Source organism: Pristiophorus japonicus, chromosome 1 (assembly GCF_044704955.1).
Source record: "Pristiophorus japonicus isolate sPriJap1 chromosome 1, sPriJap1.hap1, whole genome shotgun sequence".
NCBI lineage: Eukaryota > Metazoa > Chordata > Chondrichthyes > Pristiophoridae > Pristiophorus > Pristiophorus japonicus.
The window spans coordinates 143,876,908-143,894,304 of NC_091977.1; the positions used below are offsets into that span (position 1 = coordinate 143,876,908).

At 47.4% G+C, this 17,397-nt stretch overlaps 1 protein-coding gene across 3 annotated transcripts in view; it reads right to left on the minus strand.

The window, feature by feature from the left end:
* Positions 1–17,397, minus strand: part of LOC139265923 (aminopeptidase Q-like) — a 352,506-nt gene that overhangs the window by 259,949 nt on the left and 75,160 nt on the right. For all 3 annotated transcript variants that reach the window (XM_070883537.1, XM_070883528.1, XM_070883519.1), the window contains exon 2: positions 3,741–3,883. In XM_070883537.1, the coding sequence (XP_070739638.1) occupies positions 3,741–3,883 (143 nt within the window). The remainder of the gene's footprint in view (positions 1–3,740; positions 3,884–17,397) is intronic.

Sequence of the window (17,397 nt, forward strand, 5' to 3'; positions counted from 1 at the left end):
TTAACTTGTTAATTACGCTTGGTGCATTAGGGGCACGTCACAAGTTTTGGAAACTCTAACGCTGTGTATATTGGGATATAGACTAATGAGCTCCCAGCAGAATCAGGAAGCACACATACAGAATGCCCCAGATTAACGTGGAAATGTCAACACGCCCACAGACTAGTCAAGCAACAGCCTGACATAGTCATACTCACAGAATCATACCTTTCAGCCAATGTCACACACTCCTCCATCAACCCGGCAGGACAGACCCACCAGGAGTGGCAGCACAGTGGAAACCCAACAAAAAGGGTCCTGTCTCAGAATGTACTCCAAAAAATGTAATTACGCTTGAATTACTTCTGGAACTCGCTGCAAAACATGTATAAATGTGGAGGGAAAAGTATCTTTCTTCATGCTAATGTTAGTTGAAGCGCTTTTTGATGTCCTGTTGAAAAGATAAGGGACTACATAAACTTTATTTTATTTTACATTACTGATTATTTGACCTAGCCATCGCCTTCTCCTTGTCACCTCTTATCCTGGCTGTTGCTTTCTCTTCGGCCTCTGATGGCATTCTTGCCCATCTTAGCCTTACACTGCGTGCTCACCCGCTTCCATGCTAACCCACCTACCCTCCAGACCTTCTACCCACCTTCACACTCAGGCCTCATTCTGTCTGTTCATCTAATGACAATCCTCACAACCACTCCTCCCCCCGACCCACTGCCCCCCACCTGCTGGCAACGATTGGCCACCCATCATCGGCCTGTCCCAGGTTGCCATCACATTCCCTCTTCACTTATTTCCCAGCACTAAACTGCGTTCAAGCAATTTATTTTTAAAGGTATATACATAGCTGGGGATAATTGGAAGGGATAGAAGAAGAGTGATAAATGAGTGCTTCCCTTGCATCCATTCAAAATGATGACTAAAAGCGCATTCCTGCCGCAAAAACTGGGAAATTGTACTAGATATTTAATTAACAGTTTTGGCATTAATTGTGGAATTAATTAAGCTTGATGAGGATACAGCACGAAATGTGTGATAATATTAAAGCATGCAAATTGCAGCTGGCCAGAAATTCTCTTCATAACAGTAATTGTTAAAATAATTTTGCAGTGCATTACAAACCGACTAACACATAGGTAGAATACTACACTGGAATGGTAGCATAGTGGTAATGTCACTGAATTAGTACTTTAGAGGCCTGGACTGATGATCCTGAGACATGAATTCAAATCCCACCACGACAGCTGGGGAATTTGAATTCAGTTAATTAAATAAATCCGTAATAAAAAGCTAGTATCAGTAATGGTGACCATGAAACTATCGGATTGTTGTAAAAACCCATTTGGTTCATTTATGCCCTTTTGGGAAAGAAATCTGCTGTTCTTACCTCGTCTAGACTATACGTGATTCCAGACCCAGAATAATATGGTTGACTCTAAAATGGCTTAGCTGTACACAACTGCTATGAAAAACAATACGAAGAATAAAACTGGACGGACCACATAGCATCGACTTCGGCACCAATTACGGACATGACAACAGTGCACCCAGTCGACCCTGCAAATGTCCTTCTCACCATCATCTGGGGACTTATGCCAAAATTGGGAGAGCTGTCCCACTCAGTACTCCTTCATGTTGGACAGCACTTGGAAGAAGCACTGAGAGCAACGGCTCTGAATGGCTCAGTAGCACCACTACTGACTGAGCTGGCCTCGTCCTGAAGAGCATGCCAGGAGCAGCACCAGGTGTACCTAAAAATAAGGTGTCAACCTGAGGAAGCTGCAATGCAGGACTACATGCATGCTAAAAAGCAGAAGCAGCATACTGTAGACAAGTCGAAACGATCCCACAACCAACGAATCAGATTAAAGCTCTGTAGTCCTGCCACATCCAGTCATGAATGGATCATTAAACAACCAACTGGAGGAGGAGGCTCCATCCTCAATGATGGTGGAGCCCAATACGTGTGTGCAAAAGATAAGCGTTTACAACCATCTTCAGCTAGAAGTGCCGAGTGGATGATCCATATCAGCCTCCTCCTGAGGTCCCCACCATCACTGAAGCCAGTCTTCAGCTAATTTGATTCACACCACATGATATCAAAAAAGGGCTGATCGCACTGGATAGAGCAAAGGCTATGGGCCCCGACGACATCCCAGTTGTGTGCTGAAGACTTGTGCTCCAGAAATAACCACGCCTCTAGCCAAGCTGTTCCAGTACAGCTACAAAGCTGGCATCTATCCGACAATGTGGAAAACTGCCCAGGTATGTCTTGTCCACAAAAAGCAGGACAAATCCAATCCAGCCAATTACCACCCAATCAGTCTACTCTCAATCATCAGCAAAGTGATGGAAAGTGTTGTCAACAGTGCTATCAAGCGGCACTTACTTACCAATAACATGCTCACCGATGCCCAGTTTGGGTTCCGCCAGGACCACTCGGCTCCAGACCTCATTACAGCCTTGGTCCAAACACGGACAAAAGAGCTGAATTCCAGAGGTGAGGTGAGAGTGACTGCCCTTGACATCAAGGCAGCATTTGACCGAGTGTGGCATCAAGGAGCCCTAGTAAAACTGAAGTCAATGAGAATAGCGGGGAAAACTCTCCACTGCCTGGAGACATACCTAACAAAAAAGGAAGATAGTTGTGGTGATTGGAAGTCAACCATCTCAGCCCCAGGACATCGCTGTAGGTGTTCCTCAGGGCAGTGCCCTAGGTCCAACCATCTTCAGCTGCTTCATTAATGCCCTTCCCTCCATCATAAGATCAGAAGCAGGGATGTTTGCTAATGACTGCAGAGTGTTCAGTGCCATTTGCAACTCCTCAGATAATAGAGCAGTCCATGCCCATATGCAGCAAGACCTGGACGACATTCAGGCTTGGGCTGACAAGTGGCAAGTAACATTTGTGCCACACATCTGCCAGGCAATGACTATTTCCAACAAGCAAGAATCTAACCACTGCCCTTTGACATTCAACACTGAATCCCCCACCATCAACATCCTGGGGGTTACCATTGACGAGAAACTTAACTGGACCAGCCACATAAATACTGTGACAACAAGAGCAGGTCAGAGTCTGGCTATTCTGTGGTGAGTGTCTCACCTTCTGACTCCCAATAGCCTTTCCACCATCTACAAGGCACAAGTCAGGAGTGTGATGGAATACTGTCCTCTTGCCAACAGCACTCAAGAAGCTCAACACCATCCAAGACAAAGCAGGTCGCTTGATTGGCACCACCTTAAACATTCACTCCCTCCACCGGCGCACCATGGCTGCAGTATATACCATCTACAAGATGCACTGCAGCAACTCGTCAAGGCTTCTTCGGCAGCAACTCCCAAACCCGCGACCTCTACCACCTAGAAGAACAAGGACAGCAGGCACATGGGAACACCATCACATCCACGTTCCCCACCAAGTCACACACCATCCTGACTTGGAAATATATCGCTGTTCCTTCATCGTTGCTGGGTCAAAATCCTGGAACTCCCTCCCTAATAGCACTGTGGGAGTACTTTCACCACACGGACTGCAGTGGTTCAAGAAGGCGGCTCACCACCATCTTCTTAAGGACAATTAGGGATGGGCAATAAATGCTGACCTTGCCAGCAACGCCACATCCCATGAACGAATAACAAAAAAAATATGTAAAATGATGTTGCTCTGAATAGTTGCCAATGGCATGGTTTATTTAGAGAAACCAGATTGATTTTAGAATAGCCACTTTTATCTTCTTACTCACCAATTGCTGGCATGTTAGAAAGAGCCACAAACTGGGGGTGGTGCACAAGCCTGATGTCGAAGGTTGCCTTCATAGCAGGTTCATCGAAGCAGGGGAAAACTGATCGGGCAAATGTTGGTTCCATCTGCGATGCAATGATAGTTCTGATTGGAGGAAAATCATAAAAATTATTATTGCTCTTTTTATTTAAGGCTAAACGAGCAAAAGTGTGGCGGTCCAAGAACCATTCAGGCTATGGAACATGTTCATTCCAGCAAATCATTTACAGGCCCTGAAATTCAGTTGCTGCGATTTTGGAGGTTATGCTGGGATAGAGAGCACCAGTGTTTCCAGCACGGACCCTGTCAGATTATGTTGTATAATACGAGAGCAGCACATTCTCTTGGGGCTACCATGTGCCACTATGGGCACATCTTGGGCACCTGCCAACCCCCTGCTACTGGAAGCTCCACTGCCAGGGGGCCCTTTGGTGGAGGCTGCCCAGGCCTTGATACACCCCAATACCCAAATAGAGATAACCCAATAAAATATCTTAGTCATGGAAATCTGCAGGTCTTTTCTGTGCATTCCTCATGTAAGTCCACCAGGAGTCCTGCAGAAGATCTGGGAATATGCCAGTTCCAGGCTTCAGGGGCAAGTTTCCATTGGGGATGGGGGAAGTTGGGGTATGGGTTGGTGTTAGGCGTGAAATCTCCATCTGCCCCAATCATGGCCCTTTCTGTGACTTGCTAGCGCACTTTTCCCGAGCCACCATAATTGGGGAATAATTGAACTTGACAGTGTGATGGAGTTGAGTTAACAGCAGTAGAAAAGATTGTTGATTCAGCGTGCTTCAGTAATCTTCCTGGTCTGGAAATTCCACAGGGGTTTCCTCAATCTCCTGTCCTAACCTTAGCAAAAATATTGGGAGAACCCCTGCAGAATTTCAAGGCCACTGTCTCTGTGTTAGTACAGATCCTGCTCGCTGCTTAGCTCCGTGACTCATCTCAGGTAGTTCCTATAATTTTGGAATCAGCACTAACCATTCAGATTCCACAAAAAAACAGATTCCAAATCCTATCCAAAATAAGCAAAAGAAACAAAAGTAGGTTGGTATAAATTATAGCTCTTTTTAACTATTTGACTAATAAAAAACAGGCCTCTTCTAACAGCAGCAGTTCTCTGATACATGCTGGCTTCCTCTTTCGAAGTCATTTGTTCATGTGATTACTTTTATTATATGTTCACTCTTTAAAACTGTATTCTTATTATCGATTGAACCTTGCTCCTTCAAACCCACAGACACACACACATGTACACATGCACACACACTTATCTGACAGACATTGGCTTTACCATCTGGAGAGAATCACAGCCAGACAGCATCATGTGGTTAAAGTGATAGCTGCAAACAGCATTACTCAGTAAGCTGGACTCCCAGCAGGTTGGCTTGAAACATTGCATTCCAATATATCAAACCACAAATTTCGCTCAGAGAAAATGTTGACATTATTAGTGTTGGAAAAGATTAGTTCACCCATCACCCCTGTGCTCGCTGACCTACATTGGCTCTCATTTGAGCAACGTCTCGATTTTTAAATTGTCACCCTTACTTTCAAACCTCTCCATGGCCGCGTCTCTGTTGTGTATGTATATACCCTGTTCACTCAATGTACAGTTACATAAGACCATGACTGTATCTTTACACTGTATACAATATGCCTGTATCACCAGAGGGTGCAACTGGTGGAGACCTAGAGGTCACCTGCACACCGCAGGTAACCAACATAAAAGGGAGCCCACCTTCCTGTACCCTCATTCAGGAGCTGCAATAAATGGACTAAGGTCACAACAGTTCAAGTGGAGTCATTACTAGAGAGTTTACAATTGGCGACGAGAATAACCTTGGCAACTTTCAACAATTCGCTGATGGGGAAGATTGGGATGCCTTTGTGCAAAGGTTAGAACACTACTTCATCGCGAACGACCTGGCTGGAGACACACCGACCTCACTGGCTGATAAGCGCCGAGCTATCCTGCTCAGCAGTTGTGGGCCCAATGTTTATGGCCTTGTCAGGGACTTGCTAGCCCCAGAGAAGATGACAACGAAACCGTTCGCGGAGCTCGTAAAGCTGATACAGGAACAGCTCAAGCTGAAAGAGAGCATCCTCACAGCCAGACACCGGTTCTACAGACACCGGCGGCCCGAAGGCCAAGAAATTGCAAAATATGCTGCAGACCTGAGACAATTGGCTGCACCGTGTGATTTTGGCAACCACCTCACTGAAGCTCTGAGGGACATCTTTGTTATCGGAATCGACCATGAAGGCTTCCTCCACAGGCTGCTCTCTGCGGACACCACCGTCATCCTGCAGAAAGCAATTAACGTGAGCCAAGTATTCATGGCCTTGGCCTGCGATTCCAGAAGGATGATGACTCAACCCCAGGACTCCAACACAGCAAGTACAATGAACCGAATGGTGCCTTTCAGAGGCAAGACTGCGACCTCAAGCTCCGCATCCCTGAGTCCGCCGCGGGAGGCCAACCGGCCAGCCCCATGCTGGCGCTGTGGAGGAAATCACAGGGCCCACAGTGCCGATACAGAGACTATACTTGCAAGGGCTATAATACTAAAGGCCATCTACAGCGAGTGTGTAAAAGAAATTTTACTCACAGAGTCGCTGAAGAGTTGGTCGATCACCCGGGCTCCAGTGCTGATGAAGACGAAGAGAGAGTCCAGGAGGCAGCTCAGCCCCAGGATGAGATATACGGAATGTTTACTTGCTCCACAGAGAGATCCCCATTGAAAATAGAAGTCAAAATCAGCGGTGTTCCAGTCTCGATGGAGGTCGACACAGGGGCGAGCCAATCGCTGATGAACCAGGCGGTCTTAGAGAAGCTCTGGGACAACCCTATCGAACAAACTAAAATGCTACCAATCCAGGCGAAGCTGCTCACTTACACAAATGACACCATCCCAGTCGTTGGCAGCGTGGATGTCCAGGTGTCCTACGGCGACGCGATGCACAAGCTACCTTTGTGGATCGTTGCTGGTGATGGTCCAACGCTGCTAGGAAGAAGTTGGATGAAGCAAATCCAAATCTGTTGGAGCTGGGAAAGCCTCCAGGCCCCGGCGATTGACATCCTATGTACCCCAAATTTGGATCCATCGCAGCACCTGAAGATCCAACCGTCCAACTCGACTGCGCGGCGATGACACAGACCGCACTACCCAACGGCGAGATGATCCAACCCGAGTGACAAGAACTCACCTTCCGGGCTGTGGCAGGACTCCAAAGGAAGAACATCGATGCAGAAGGTAAATCCCCAGCTTCAGTGGCAGAACCTGGGGAGAGAAGGATCACCGCTGCCTACCTCGTGGAGAGAGTAAAAATGGCGCCTGCACCACGAGGCGAAGTGCCTGAAATCAAAATGGCTGCGACCAGACCACGAGGGGCAGTGTTGAGGGGGAAACATGTGATGCCGAGCAGCGAATCAGATTGGGGTAAAGATTGCAAGGCCCTCTTAAAGGAGACCGGCAATCCAGAACAATTAAAGGGACAGTTCCACTTTTTGTACAGCGATGCCGGTGATACTAATGTGAGAGATGTAATTAACAAATGCAAGTATCTAAATGTACCGTTGAACAGCGATGCCGGTTGGATACGTGGAAAAAGATGTAATTGATGAACACAAGTATCTAAATGTAACATTGTACAGCGATACTGGTAATATACAGGGAAAATATGTAATTGAGGGAAAAATGTATTTGACAAATGTGAACTAGTACCTGAGTACGATCGGAGCCAATGTATCATGAATGTAAATGATGGAATAATGTGTGATGCTGGGTTCAATATGCATGCCGACAAAACCAAGGGCAATTTCCCGTTTGAAGCACCCAGGTGCAGCGGGCTACCCGATCATGTAGCCTGCGCCTCTGGGACCAATGTGATGCCCCAGGGAGTGTGGCCACACACAGTGGGAGCTTGCCCACTGCAGGGCCAGCGATCAGTGGACGGCACAGGCACCACTACTGGCACCCTGCCCCAGATCGGCCCTACATCTCTGGCCACCAGGGCCAGCACCTGGAGCAAGAGGCTAGCACCCTGCAGCCCTCCCGGTGGGACCTGGTATGACCAGGTTTCCACTACCGCCGAAGGGCAGCAGGGAGACCCTGCAGCCCTCAAAGGAGGACAGGGAGGCCACACATTCCTGTGGCTCTGCCCACCACTAGGCAATAGCAATGACCCTGAGACCCAGCCAAGGGAGTGATTGGAGCCCACCCAGCTGGCAGGGGTCGCAGCGCCGCCATCAGACAACCTGGACACAGTCCTCAGTCCTGAGGAACTAGCTTCCTCACCCACCTGCACCTACACCCCAGGGGCAAGACTGTAATACCATGTATGTACCTTACCTGTAAAATGTACTTGTTCCACTACTGCTAAACCCAGTGATGTAGCCAATCCTATTTTTTTTCTCTCATTCTCTGTACATGTATGTAAATGCAAATGTCGAGCCACACACATGGTCTATGTAAAGGGGGGGAGGAAATGGGGAAATGGGGGTATGTAGCCATGGACACACATGGATCACACCCAGAACCCACTCAAACCCCCACTGCAACCTTCAACCGTCCACTGCTGACCATTTCCCAATATTGTGGCAATAAGGACTTGGGGGTCTACAGGGAGAGAGCCATTCCCAAGCACAGACAAGGTGCAAGGGCTTTGAGCACTCAAGTCGAGGGCCAGAGCACCCAGTGCAAAGACCAGTGGAACAAGACTTGGGGGGAGTGATGTTGTGTATGTATATACCCTGTACACTCAGTGTACAGTTACATAAGACCAATGAATGTATCTTTACACTGTATACAATATGCCTGTACCACCAGAGGGTGCAACTGGTGGAGACCTAGAGGTCACCTGCACACCGCAGGTAGCCAAGTATAAAAGGGAGCCCACCTTACTGTAACCTCATTCAGGAGCTGCAATAAATGGACTAAGGTCACAACAGTTCAAGTGCAATACCTCACCTCGTGGAGTCATTACTAGAGTGCTTACAGATACAACAGTCTCTCCTGATCTCTGTAACGTCCTCCAGCTCTGCAACCCTCAGAGATATCTGCACTCCTCCAATTGCACATCCCTGACTTTATTCGCTCCACCATTGGTGGCTGTGCCTTCAGCAGCCGAGAACCTAAACTCTGGAATTTCCTCCCTGAGCCTTTCTGCTTCTCTACTTCCTTGAACACGCTCCTTAAAACCTACAGGGTGGAAATTTGGTCACACCTCTGTTGCGGAGTTAAACCAGGTGGAGCAGTAAATTTTGTGCCAGGAATTGGTTTGCGTCTACTGGCGCAAAATTCACCAGCTGGGCCCTGAGTTTGGAGTGCAGCATCATGGGAGGTGTCCACGCCTCTTTTAGGGCACTAGGCCGGCTGAGCCACTGAAAATCCCAAGCTAAACAGCTGGCTTGGGAATGCTCTAACAGAAGCCTCCGTATAGAAAAAAAAATCTGATGAAATCCCATCAAAAACATTCCCAATTCATTACTGATGCAACACCAAAATAATTCGCAAAAGTAAGAAAAAGAAAAACAATCACACTTACCTGAGGTAGACATTTCTTCAATCTCTTCGGCCGGTACAGCTTGGAACGGCAGCTTTCCCAGATGTTCCCACTAGGGTGCGTTATGGGGCGCTACAGAGCAGGCGTGATCCAAATATCGAGCTGGTGTTGCAACCAGAGGCGTTGCACACCAGCTCGTCTCTGCCGGGCGGTACTGCTCCGCGTTCCCGCAAACCCGGCACTGAATGTCCCAGCGAGGCGTTGGAAGATGGCCGCCCGGGTGCAAGTGCTTTCCACCGCCATTGCTGCCCCTCCGGGGCGCTAAGAGGGGTGGCAAAAGACCGAATTTCCAGTCCTATATCTTTGACTAAGCTTTTGGTCATCTGCCTTAATATCTCCTTATGTATCTCGCTGTCAAATTTTGTTTGATAACGCTCCTGTGAAGTGCCTTGGAATGCTTTTCTACATTAAAGGCGCTAAATTAATATTATTGTTATTGAGTGTTTTGTACACAATCTATTTTCCTCACATTATTGCCTTGTGTAATGTGAGGACTCCAATTAATGTACAATTGCTAAATATTTGTTTACATTGTCTGTAATTGAAAGTTTTGTTATTAAAGGGAAAGCATGACATTCTTTACGACTAATAGCTTTGCAAGCTTAGTGACTCACACCCTGGGTATAATTCTGATACATTCATTTACATTGCAATTTATAGTAATACTAATAGTGATCAGGTGCACCATAAATGAAAAGTGAGATTCTAATAGGCTGTCCAACATGTTTAAAAGTTTCACAATTTTCACAAGGAAAGAACAAAGGAAAGAAAGAATGAACTTGCATTTAAATAGAGTCTTTCACATCTTAAGAATGTCCCAACGCATTCACAGCCAATGAAGTACACAGCAAGGTCTCACAAGCAGCAACCCTCACTTCCCCACGCCTCACATCGTGCAGACAGCAATTGCACTATGCGACCATGACAAGCACATTTTCAAAACAGCTCACGAGCCTGTCACAGCAGGTTTCCCTCTTTGTTGCAGGATAAGGTTGCACACAACATAAGGCAGCAGAGGGTGACTGGAGAAGCCAGAAGGCATCTGCACACCTTCTTGCTACCTGAGGAGGACATGCTGAATGTCACAGGCAGGGGGAGAGTCAGGGACGAGCAGCAACCCTGGAAGAGACATCGTGCAGCGTCTCTTTACACCTTATTCTCTTTCCCTTCTCACTTCTATCTCACCCTACTTACTCTGTATTACAAACTGCAGCTTTTTCCAACAGACACACATCTCTCTTTGATTTGCCTTCACACTAAAAGCGAACCCTTGCTTTTCTCTTTCATTTCAAGTAGTGAAAATGTCCGGGCCCCTGTACCGAAGGGCAGCCTTTCTGAAGTTGCAGTGTCATTTGACCCTAGCAAGCACCAGCTCAGAGATTGGCACCACGAGTACTTTAAATGGTCTCCATGTGATGAATCACCAAGTGTGCAGGAGCTATGGCAGGTGGATAGGATACCACAGGTGCTATCTCATCAGAGGGCCATATCACATACTACTTAGATTGCGACTTCGGTGATCCAGACTACCGATGAGCAAACTCCATTTCTATATGTCTATATTACTTTTCATTCGTAAGATGTGGGCAACTCTAGAAAGGCCGGCATTTATTGGCCATCCCTAGTTGCCCCTGGAAAGTTGCTAGTGACCATCTTCTTAAAGTGGTCCAGCCCAGGTAGTGAAGGCGATCCCACAATGCTGTTAGGTAGGGACTTCCAGGATCTTGACACAGTTACGATGGTGCATGACTTGGAGGGAAACTTGGAGCTGGTGTTGTTCAAATGCGCCTGCTGCCATTTCCTTCCAGGTGGTGGAGGTCACGGGTTTGGGTGGTATTGCCGAAGAAATCAAGGCGATTGCTGCAATGCATCCTGTAAATTGTACACACTGCAGTCACAGTACGTTCGATGGTGGAGTAAGTGGATGCTTTAGCATTATAACCTCCCATCCCATTCTGAATAAAACAGTTATCCAGAGGTTTTTTAAGATAGAAAAACGAAGGGGCCGATATTGGCCCGTGCGCCGTCCAGGGGCGGTAAGCTTCCAAGCCCAGGGAAGTCCTGCCACCGGCATGGAATTGTCCTTTGCGTCCCTCAAACAAGGTGGATCACAGTGTCAGGCAATCTGCCTCGTTGGAGGGGTGCTCCTGAAGCACCAGCATGGCCGCACGAAGGAGGTCAGCGCTTTGCGGAAGCTCCACATAGTTCTGACGCGCCACAACGCCCCGCCCCTTCAGTTAAAGGGGAGGGCCGCTGCAGGCTCTGCAGGCCCTTTGGTGAACACCACTAGGCCACCAGGGACAATCTCGACTGTGCAAACGGCCTGGCACCCAAAGAGGAGTGCCAGACTGCATGATGGCGGCCCGGTTGAGATGCAGCCCACCCCGGGCGAAAAGGAAATTTCCCGGCAATGCTAGCATTAAAAAAGGGGCAATTTTGGCCCCTACATTTTTTAAGTCATTCAACATAGGATTAACTGTTCTTTTTGGAAGCTTTATTTATTACCCAATAGAGACAGAAAATAGTTCTTTAATTTCCAGTCCCATTTGAGGATTGCTAATGTTGCGCAAATGTTCTGTAGTTTAACACTTAAAAGCTAAAACAAATAGTTTCCTTATAACCATTTTATCCATACATCTCATAATTATTAGGACCTAGATGAGTGTCTCCTCAATTTTAATTTCTCCTACGAAACTAGGTTATGTTCTATAAATCTTCTTTCAGAACGTGGAGTTGGACTTCATAGCTAATTAAAAAAAAATTCATTCTTCAGATATGGGCCTCGGGAAACCTGTTAGCTAAAGGGAGACGAAGACTGCTGAATGCAGGAGGAAAGCGCCTTTCCACTTACCTGCCGGGTCTAGCATTCTGCCTCACCAACCCCCGTGATCGGACACCACCCTGACTCTTCTGATCTCCCATCAACCTCGCCCCCGAGGCCTCCGACAACCCTCCTCCCCCCCCCCCCCCCCCCACCAATGAGGCTTTCGATCTCCGTTTCCCCTCTGGTCTTTGATCTTCGGCTCCACAGACCCCCTCTGGACCCTAATCTCATCCTCCCAGCCTCCAATCCCCTCTCCAGCTCCCTGACCTCCCCTCCAGCCCCTGATCCCTCTTCCGGCCTTCCGAGCTCCCCCTCTGGTCCCCGGCCACTGTCCAGCCTTCCAAACTCCCCCTCTGGCTCTCAATCCACATCCAGAACCCCATCCACCAACCCCACCCCCCCAGCTCCCCATCCCCCCTTGGTCTTCCGACATCTTCCCTATAGCCCCCAATCCCCCTCCAGCCTTCCAACCTCCCCCTCTGGCCCCAAATCCCATTACAGCCGCCCCCCCCCATGCCCCTCTGGCCTTCCGACCTTCTCCCTCTGGCCCTGATCCTGTCATGTATTCAACCAGCATTGTAACCCATGTATAAACTGACCTAAGTTGTACACTGAGAACAATGACCACTAGGTGGTGAACTTGTGGGAGACACTCCTAACCTAGACCTTCAGATATAAAAGGGGAAGCTCCACCCACTTCCTGCACTTGAGTGCTATGAAATAAAGGACAGGTCACAGACTGACCTTCTCTCAAGCATGGGCCTCGTGTGCATTTATACTGTATAGTAAGAACGTATCAGATCCCACTCCAGCCTTACAACCTCAACCTTCCAGCCCCAATCACCTTCTGGTCCCTCCCTCTCTTTGGCTTAGTGCTGCAAGCCTACCCGTCCACAGCCAGCCAGCCTCTCCAGCTGGCTGGCTGCTTGTGGGAAACAGTGATTTTAAATGCTAACCAGGCCTTGCTGTTAAATTCGGCAGGGCCTGTGGGAAACCCGTTCTCCTGGGCATCCCGACCACTTTCCAGTGCCCCCGCTCCCTACCCAATTCCAAATTAAAAATCCAGCCACGACTTTGTGTACCCGATTTTTAATGCGCTGGATTCTACAAAGGACAATATTATTGGATGAAATAAGGTCATGGACATCACATTTACAATTATGTAATTATTTAAATAAGGTTCCACTCTAAATTTCACAACTTTGTCTGAAGCGTGACCTACTTGAATTGAATCCTTAAAGCAAGCTTCCTGCTGGAGTTGTTATTGGTGAACTGTTGTTTTTGTGGCAGTGAGTATTTATCTTTTCCTCTATTCACTGTCTTCTATAGCTTTTATCTGAAACTTAGTTTTAAGCTTTCACTTTGCTAGATAAGACTTTAATGCAATCTTCTCATTTGTTACCACATTACAAAGTTACAGCTTCCAAAGTTGTCAGGAAAGGAATCATTTTGAATGATCCCATTGTGCTGCATGAAGTAGATGAGGGGGATAACTCCATGAAATGTCAAAATCCTAAAGTTCAACAAACTTCAAGCAATACATTCACTCCCATCAATAACCAACAATTCATCTTTATAGACTGGTGGGAGAAATTCGGTTGCATAGTGGACCCTCGCGAGGACACGACAGGGGCGCGAAAGGGTTTGCAGCCGTGAGCGTCGACATTACCATTGCTCAGCAAATTCATTGTGCTGGTACCAGCGGCGCTGTGGGGTATTGCCCAGGAGTGGAGCGTCGGTGTGCCACGCCCCCAGTATCGATATGGATGCAAAATTTGGTTTGCACTGCACCCGTAGCGCCCTGTAGTGACACCGCCAGAGAAAGCTGGCGTGCAGAACTGTCCAGGGGCACTAAAGGAAGGAATGATTGCATGAGGTAAGTGCGTCTGATATTTTTTTTTGCAATTTAACTTTATTTGGGGTGAGTAATGTATAGGGAATGTGTTTTGTGTTTTTTGTTCCAATTCTTTTTTTTGCAGGGAGGCCTCTCTTAGGGCATTACGAAGCTGGCTGTTTAGCATGGGCTATTCAGCTGCTCTCCCAGCCTAGCACACTAAGAGAAGTGTGGAACACTTCCCTTAGCTCTCCACTCCACTGTCAGGGCACAACAAGTGAATTTTGTGAGGCCCGTCGCTAACCATTTTCCGGTGCTAAATTTAGGGACCACTCGACATTAGCGTCTTAAGAACCCTCCAACCAAATTTCTAGCCCCAGGTATTTCTTTGTCACGAGTGAGGCAGTGATTGAGCTACCCCCACTTTCTGCAAGCTCTTCCATAGTTGTGGATGTCAAAGCAGCCTTAAGCTTCTATGCTGCAGGAACCTTCCAGGTCACTGCAAGTGACATCTGTCACATAAGACAGCCTAAATGACTAATGCTGCATTTGCCAAGGGGAAACATATTGATAACATTTTCAACAGTGGCTAAAGTAAATGTTGGTCACTTAGAGGGCGAGACCAGGGAATTAGTAATGGGGAATATGGAGATGGCAGAAACTCTGAACAAATATTTTGTATCAGTCTTTACAGTAGAGGACAGCATCAATATCCCAGCAGTGGATAGTCAAGGGACAATTACGGGGGAGGAACTTAACACAATCACAATCACTAAGGAGGTGGTACTCAGTAAGATAATGGGACTAAAGGCGGATAAATCCCCTGGGCCAGATGGCTTGCATCCTAGGGTCTTAAGAGAAGTAGCGGCAGGGATAATGGATGCATTGGTTGTAATTTACAAAAATTCCCTGGATTCTGGGGAGGTCCCTGCACATTGGAAAACTGCAAATGTAACGCCCCTATTTAAAAAAGGAGGCAGACAAAAAGCAGGAAACTATAGACCAGTTAGCTGAACATCTGTGGTTGGGAAAATGTTGGAGTCCATTATTAAAGAAGCAGTAGCAGGACATTTGGAAAAGCATAATTTGGTCAGGCAAAGTCAGCATGGATTTATGAAGGGGAAGTCATGTTTGACAAATTTGCTGGAATTCTTTAAGGGGGGATAAAGGGGAACCAGTGGGTGTAGTGTATTTGGACTTCCAGAAGGCATTTGACAAGGTGCTACATAAAAGGTTACTGCACAAGATAAAAGTTCACGGGGTTGGGGGTAATATATTAGCATAGATAGAGGTTTGGCTAACGAAAGAAAACAGAGAGTCGGGATAAATGGTTCATTCTCGGGTTGGCAATCAGTAACTCGTGGGGTGCCGCAGGGATCAGTGCTGGGACCCCAACTATTTGCAATCGAGATTAATGATTTGGAAGAAAGGACCGTGTGTAACGTAGTCAAGTTTGTTGATGATACAAAGATGGGAGGAAAAGCAATGTCTGAAGAGAACACAAAAAACCTACAAAAGGACATAGACAGGCTCAGTGAGTGGGCAACAATTTGGCAGATGGAGTATAATGTTGGAAAGTGTGAAGTCATGCACTTCGGCAGAAAAAAATCAAAGAGCAAGTTATTATTTAAATGGAGAAAAATTGCAATGTACTGCAGTACAGCGGGACCTGGGGGTACTTGTACATGAAGCACAAAAGGATAGTATGCAGATACAGCAAGTGATCAGGAAGGCCAATCGTATCTTGGCCTTTATTGCAAAGAGGATGGAGTATAAAAGCAGGGAAGTCTTGCTACAGCTATACAGGGTATTGGTGAGGCCACACCTGGAATACTGCGTGCAGTTTTGGTTTCCATATTTAAGAAAGGATATACTTGCTTTGGAGGCAGTTCAGAGAAGGTTCACTAGGTTGATTCCGGAGATGAGGGGGTTGACTTATGAGGAAAGGTTGAGGAGGTTGGACCTCTACTCATTGGAATTCAGAAGAATGAGAGGTGATCTTATTGAAACATATAAGATTATGAGGGGGCTTGACAAGGTGGATGCAGAGTAGATGTTTCCACTGATAGGGGTGACGAGAACTAGAGGGCATAATCTTGAATAAGGGGCCGCCCATTTAAAACAGAGATGAGGAGAAATTTCTTCTCTCAGAGGGTTGTAAATCTGTGGAATTCGCTGCCTCAGAGAGCTGTGGAAGCTGGGACATTGAATAAATTTAAGACAGAAATAAACAGTTTCTCAACCGATAAGGGGATAAGGGGTTATGGAGAGCGGGCAGGGAAGTGGACCTGAGTTCATAATCGGATCAGCCATGATTGTATTAAATGGTGGAGTAGGCTCGAGGTGCCAGATGGCCTTCTCCTGCTCCTATTTGTTATGTTCTTATGTAATTATTTTCAAGAAGGAGACAACTGGAGAAGACACAGAACTTGAGACACCTGGCAGATGTCCCAGGAGTCCTGGCTCGTACAGATGGAACCCTAAAACCTATATGATTAAAAGAGGAATACTATTCCATTAATGTTAAAATGGCTTCTGAACACAGAGGGGGAGAAATGGCCCTGTGCCCTGTTTGGAGGTGGTAACCTTCCAAGGCTGGGACATTTATCACCCGGCATGGAATTTGGCCCTTTCATCCCTCAACGGAGGTGCTCAGTATAGCACTGACGCAGCAAAATGTCCCTCCCCTTCAAGTACAGGGAAAGGCCGCTGCACACTCTGCAGTCCCTTTGGCGGCTGCCACTGGGCCACCAGGGATGCCCTCGACCAGGCCAACAGCCCGCCACCAGGCTGCAGGATGGCGGCCCGGTCAAGGCAAGGGCCACCACTGTCGGGCCAACAGAAGAGTCAGCCAAAAGAAAAATATGGGGGCCTGCGGGACAAACGGCCTCCCTTTTCAGGGGCGCCCTGACAGCGGACGTCCACCAGCTTCGCGACCTGCAAAGCTAGCGGTGACATCAACTGGTGTCATTCTCGCCGCCCGCAAGGCAATTACCCCACCAAGGTGCAAAGGACTCGGCGCGGGGCAATGAGGGGTCATTGCCATGCGTGCACCAGCCCAGGGCGCAAATCACAGAGCCGACGCAAATGACACAAGGCCCCCCAAAACTCCAGGGCAATTTCCCCAGAGGTGCCATCAACCCCTTTCCCGGGCGATAAACTCATTGCGTCCCATTAGCACCCCTCTCTGAGTCACTAACAGCACTATATAAAAGGGCTTTTTCAGCCCCAGAATCTTTATTTTGCACATTAGTGCACATTATCCAGGGAGCATCCATTATGCTTCTATTGTGCAGTATTCTATGGCACCGACATTATTTGAAAGGCCTGAGAGAATGAACAACTATCTCTGTAAGGGTACAACAGTTCCACATACCTACGATGGATGAA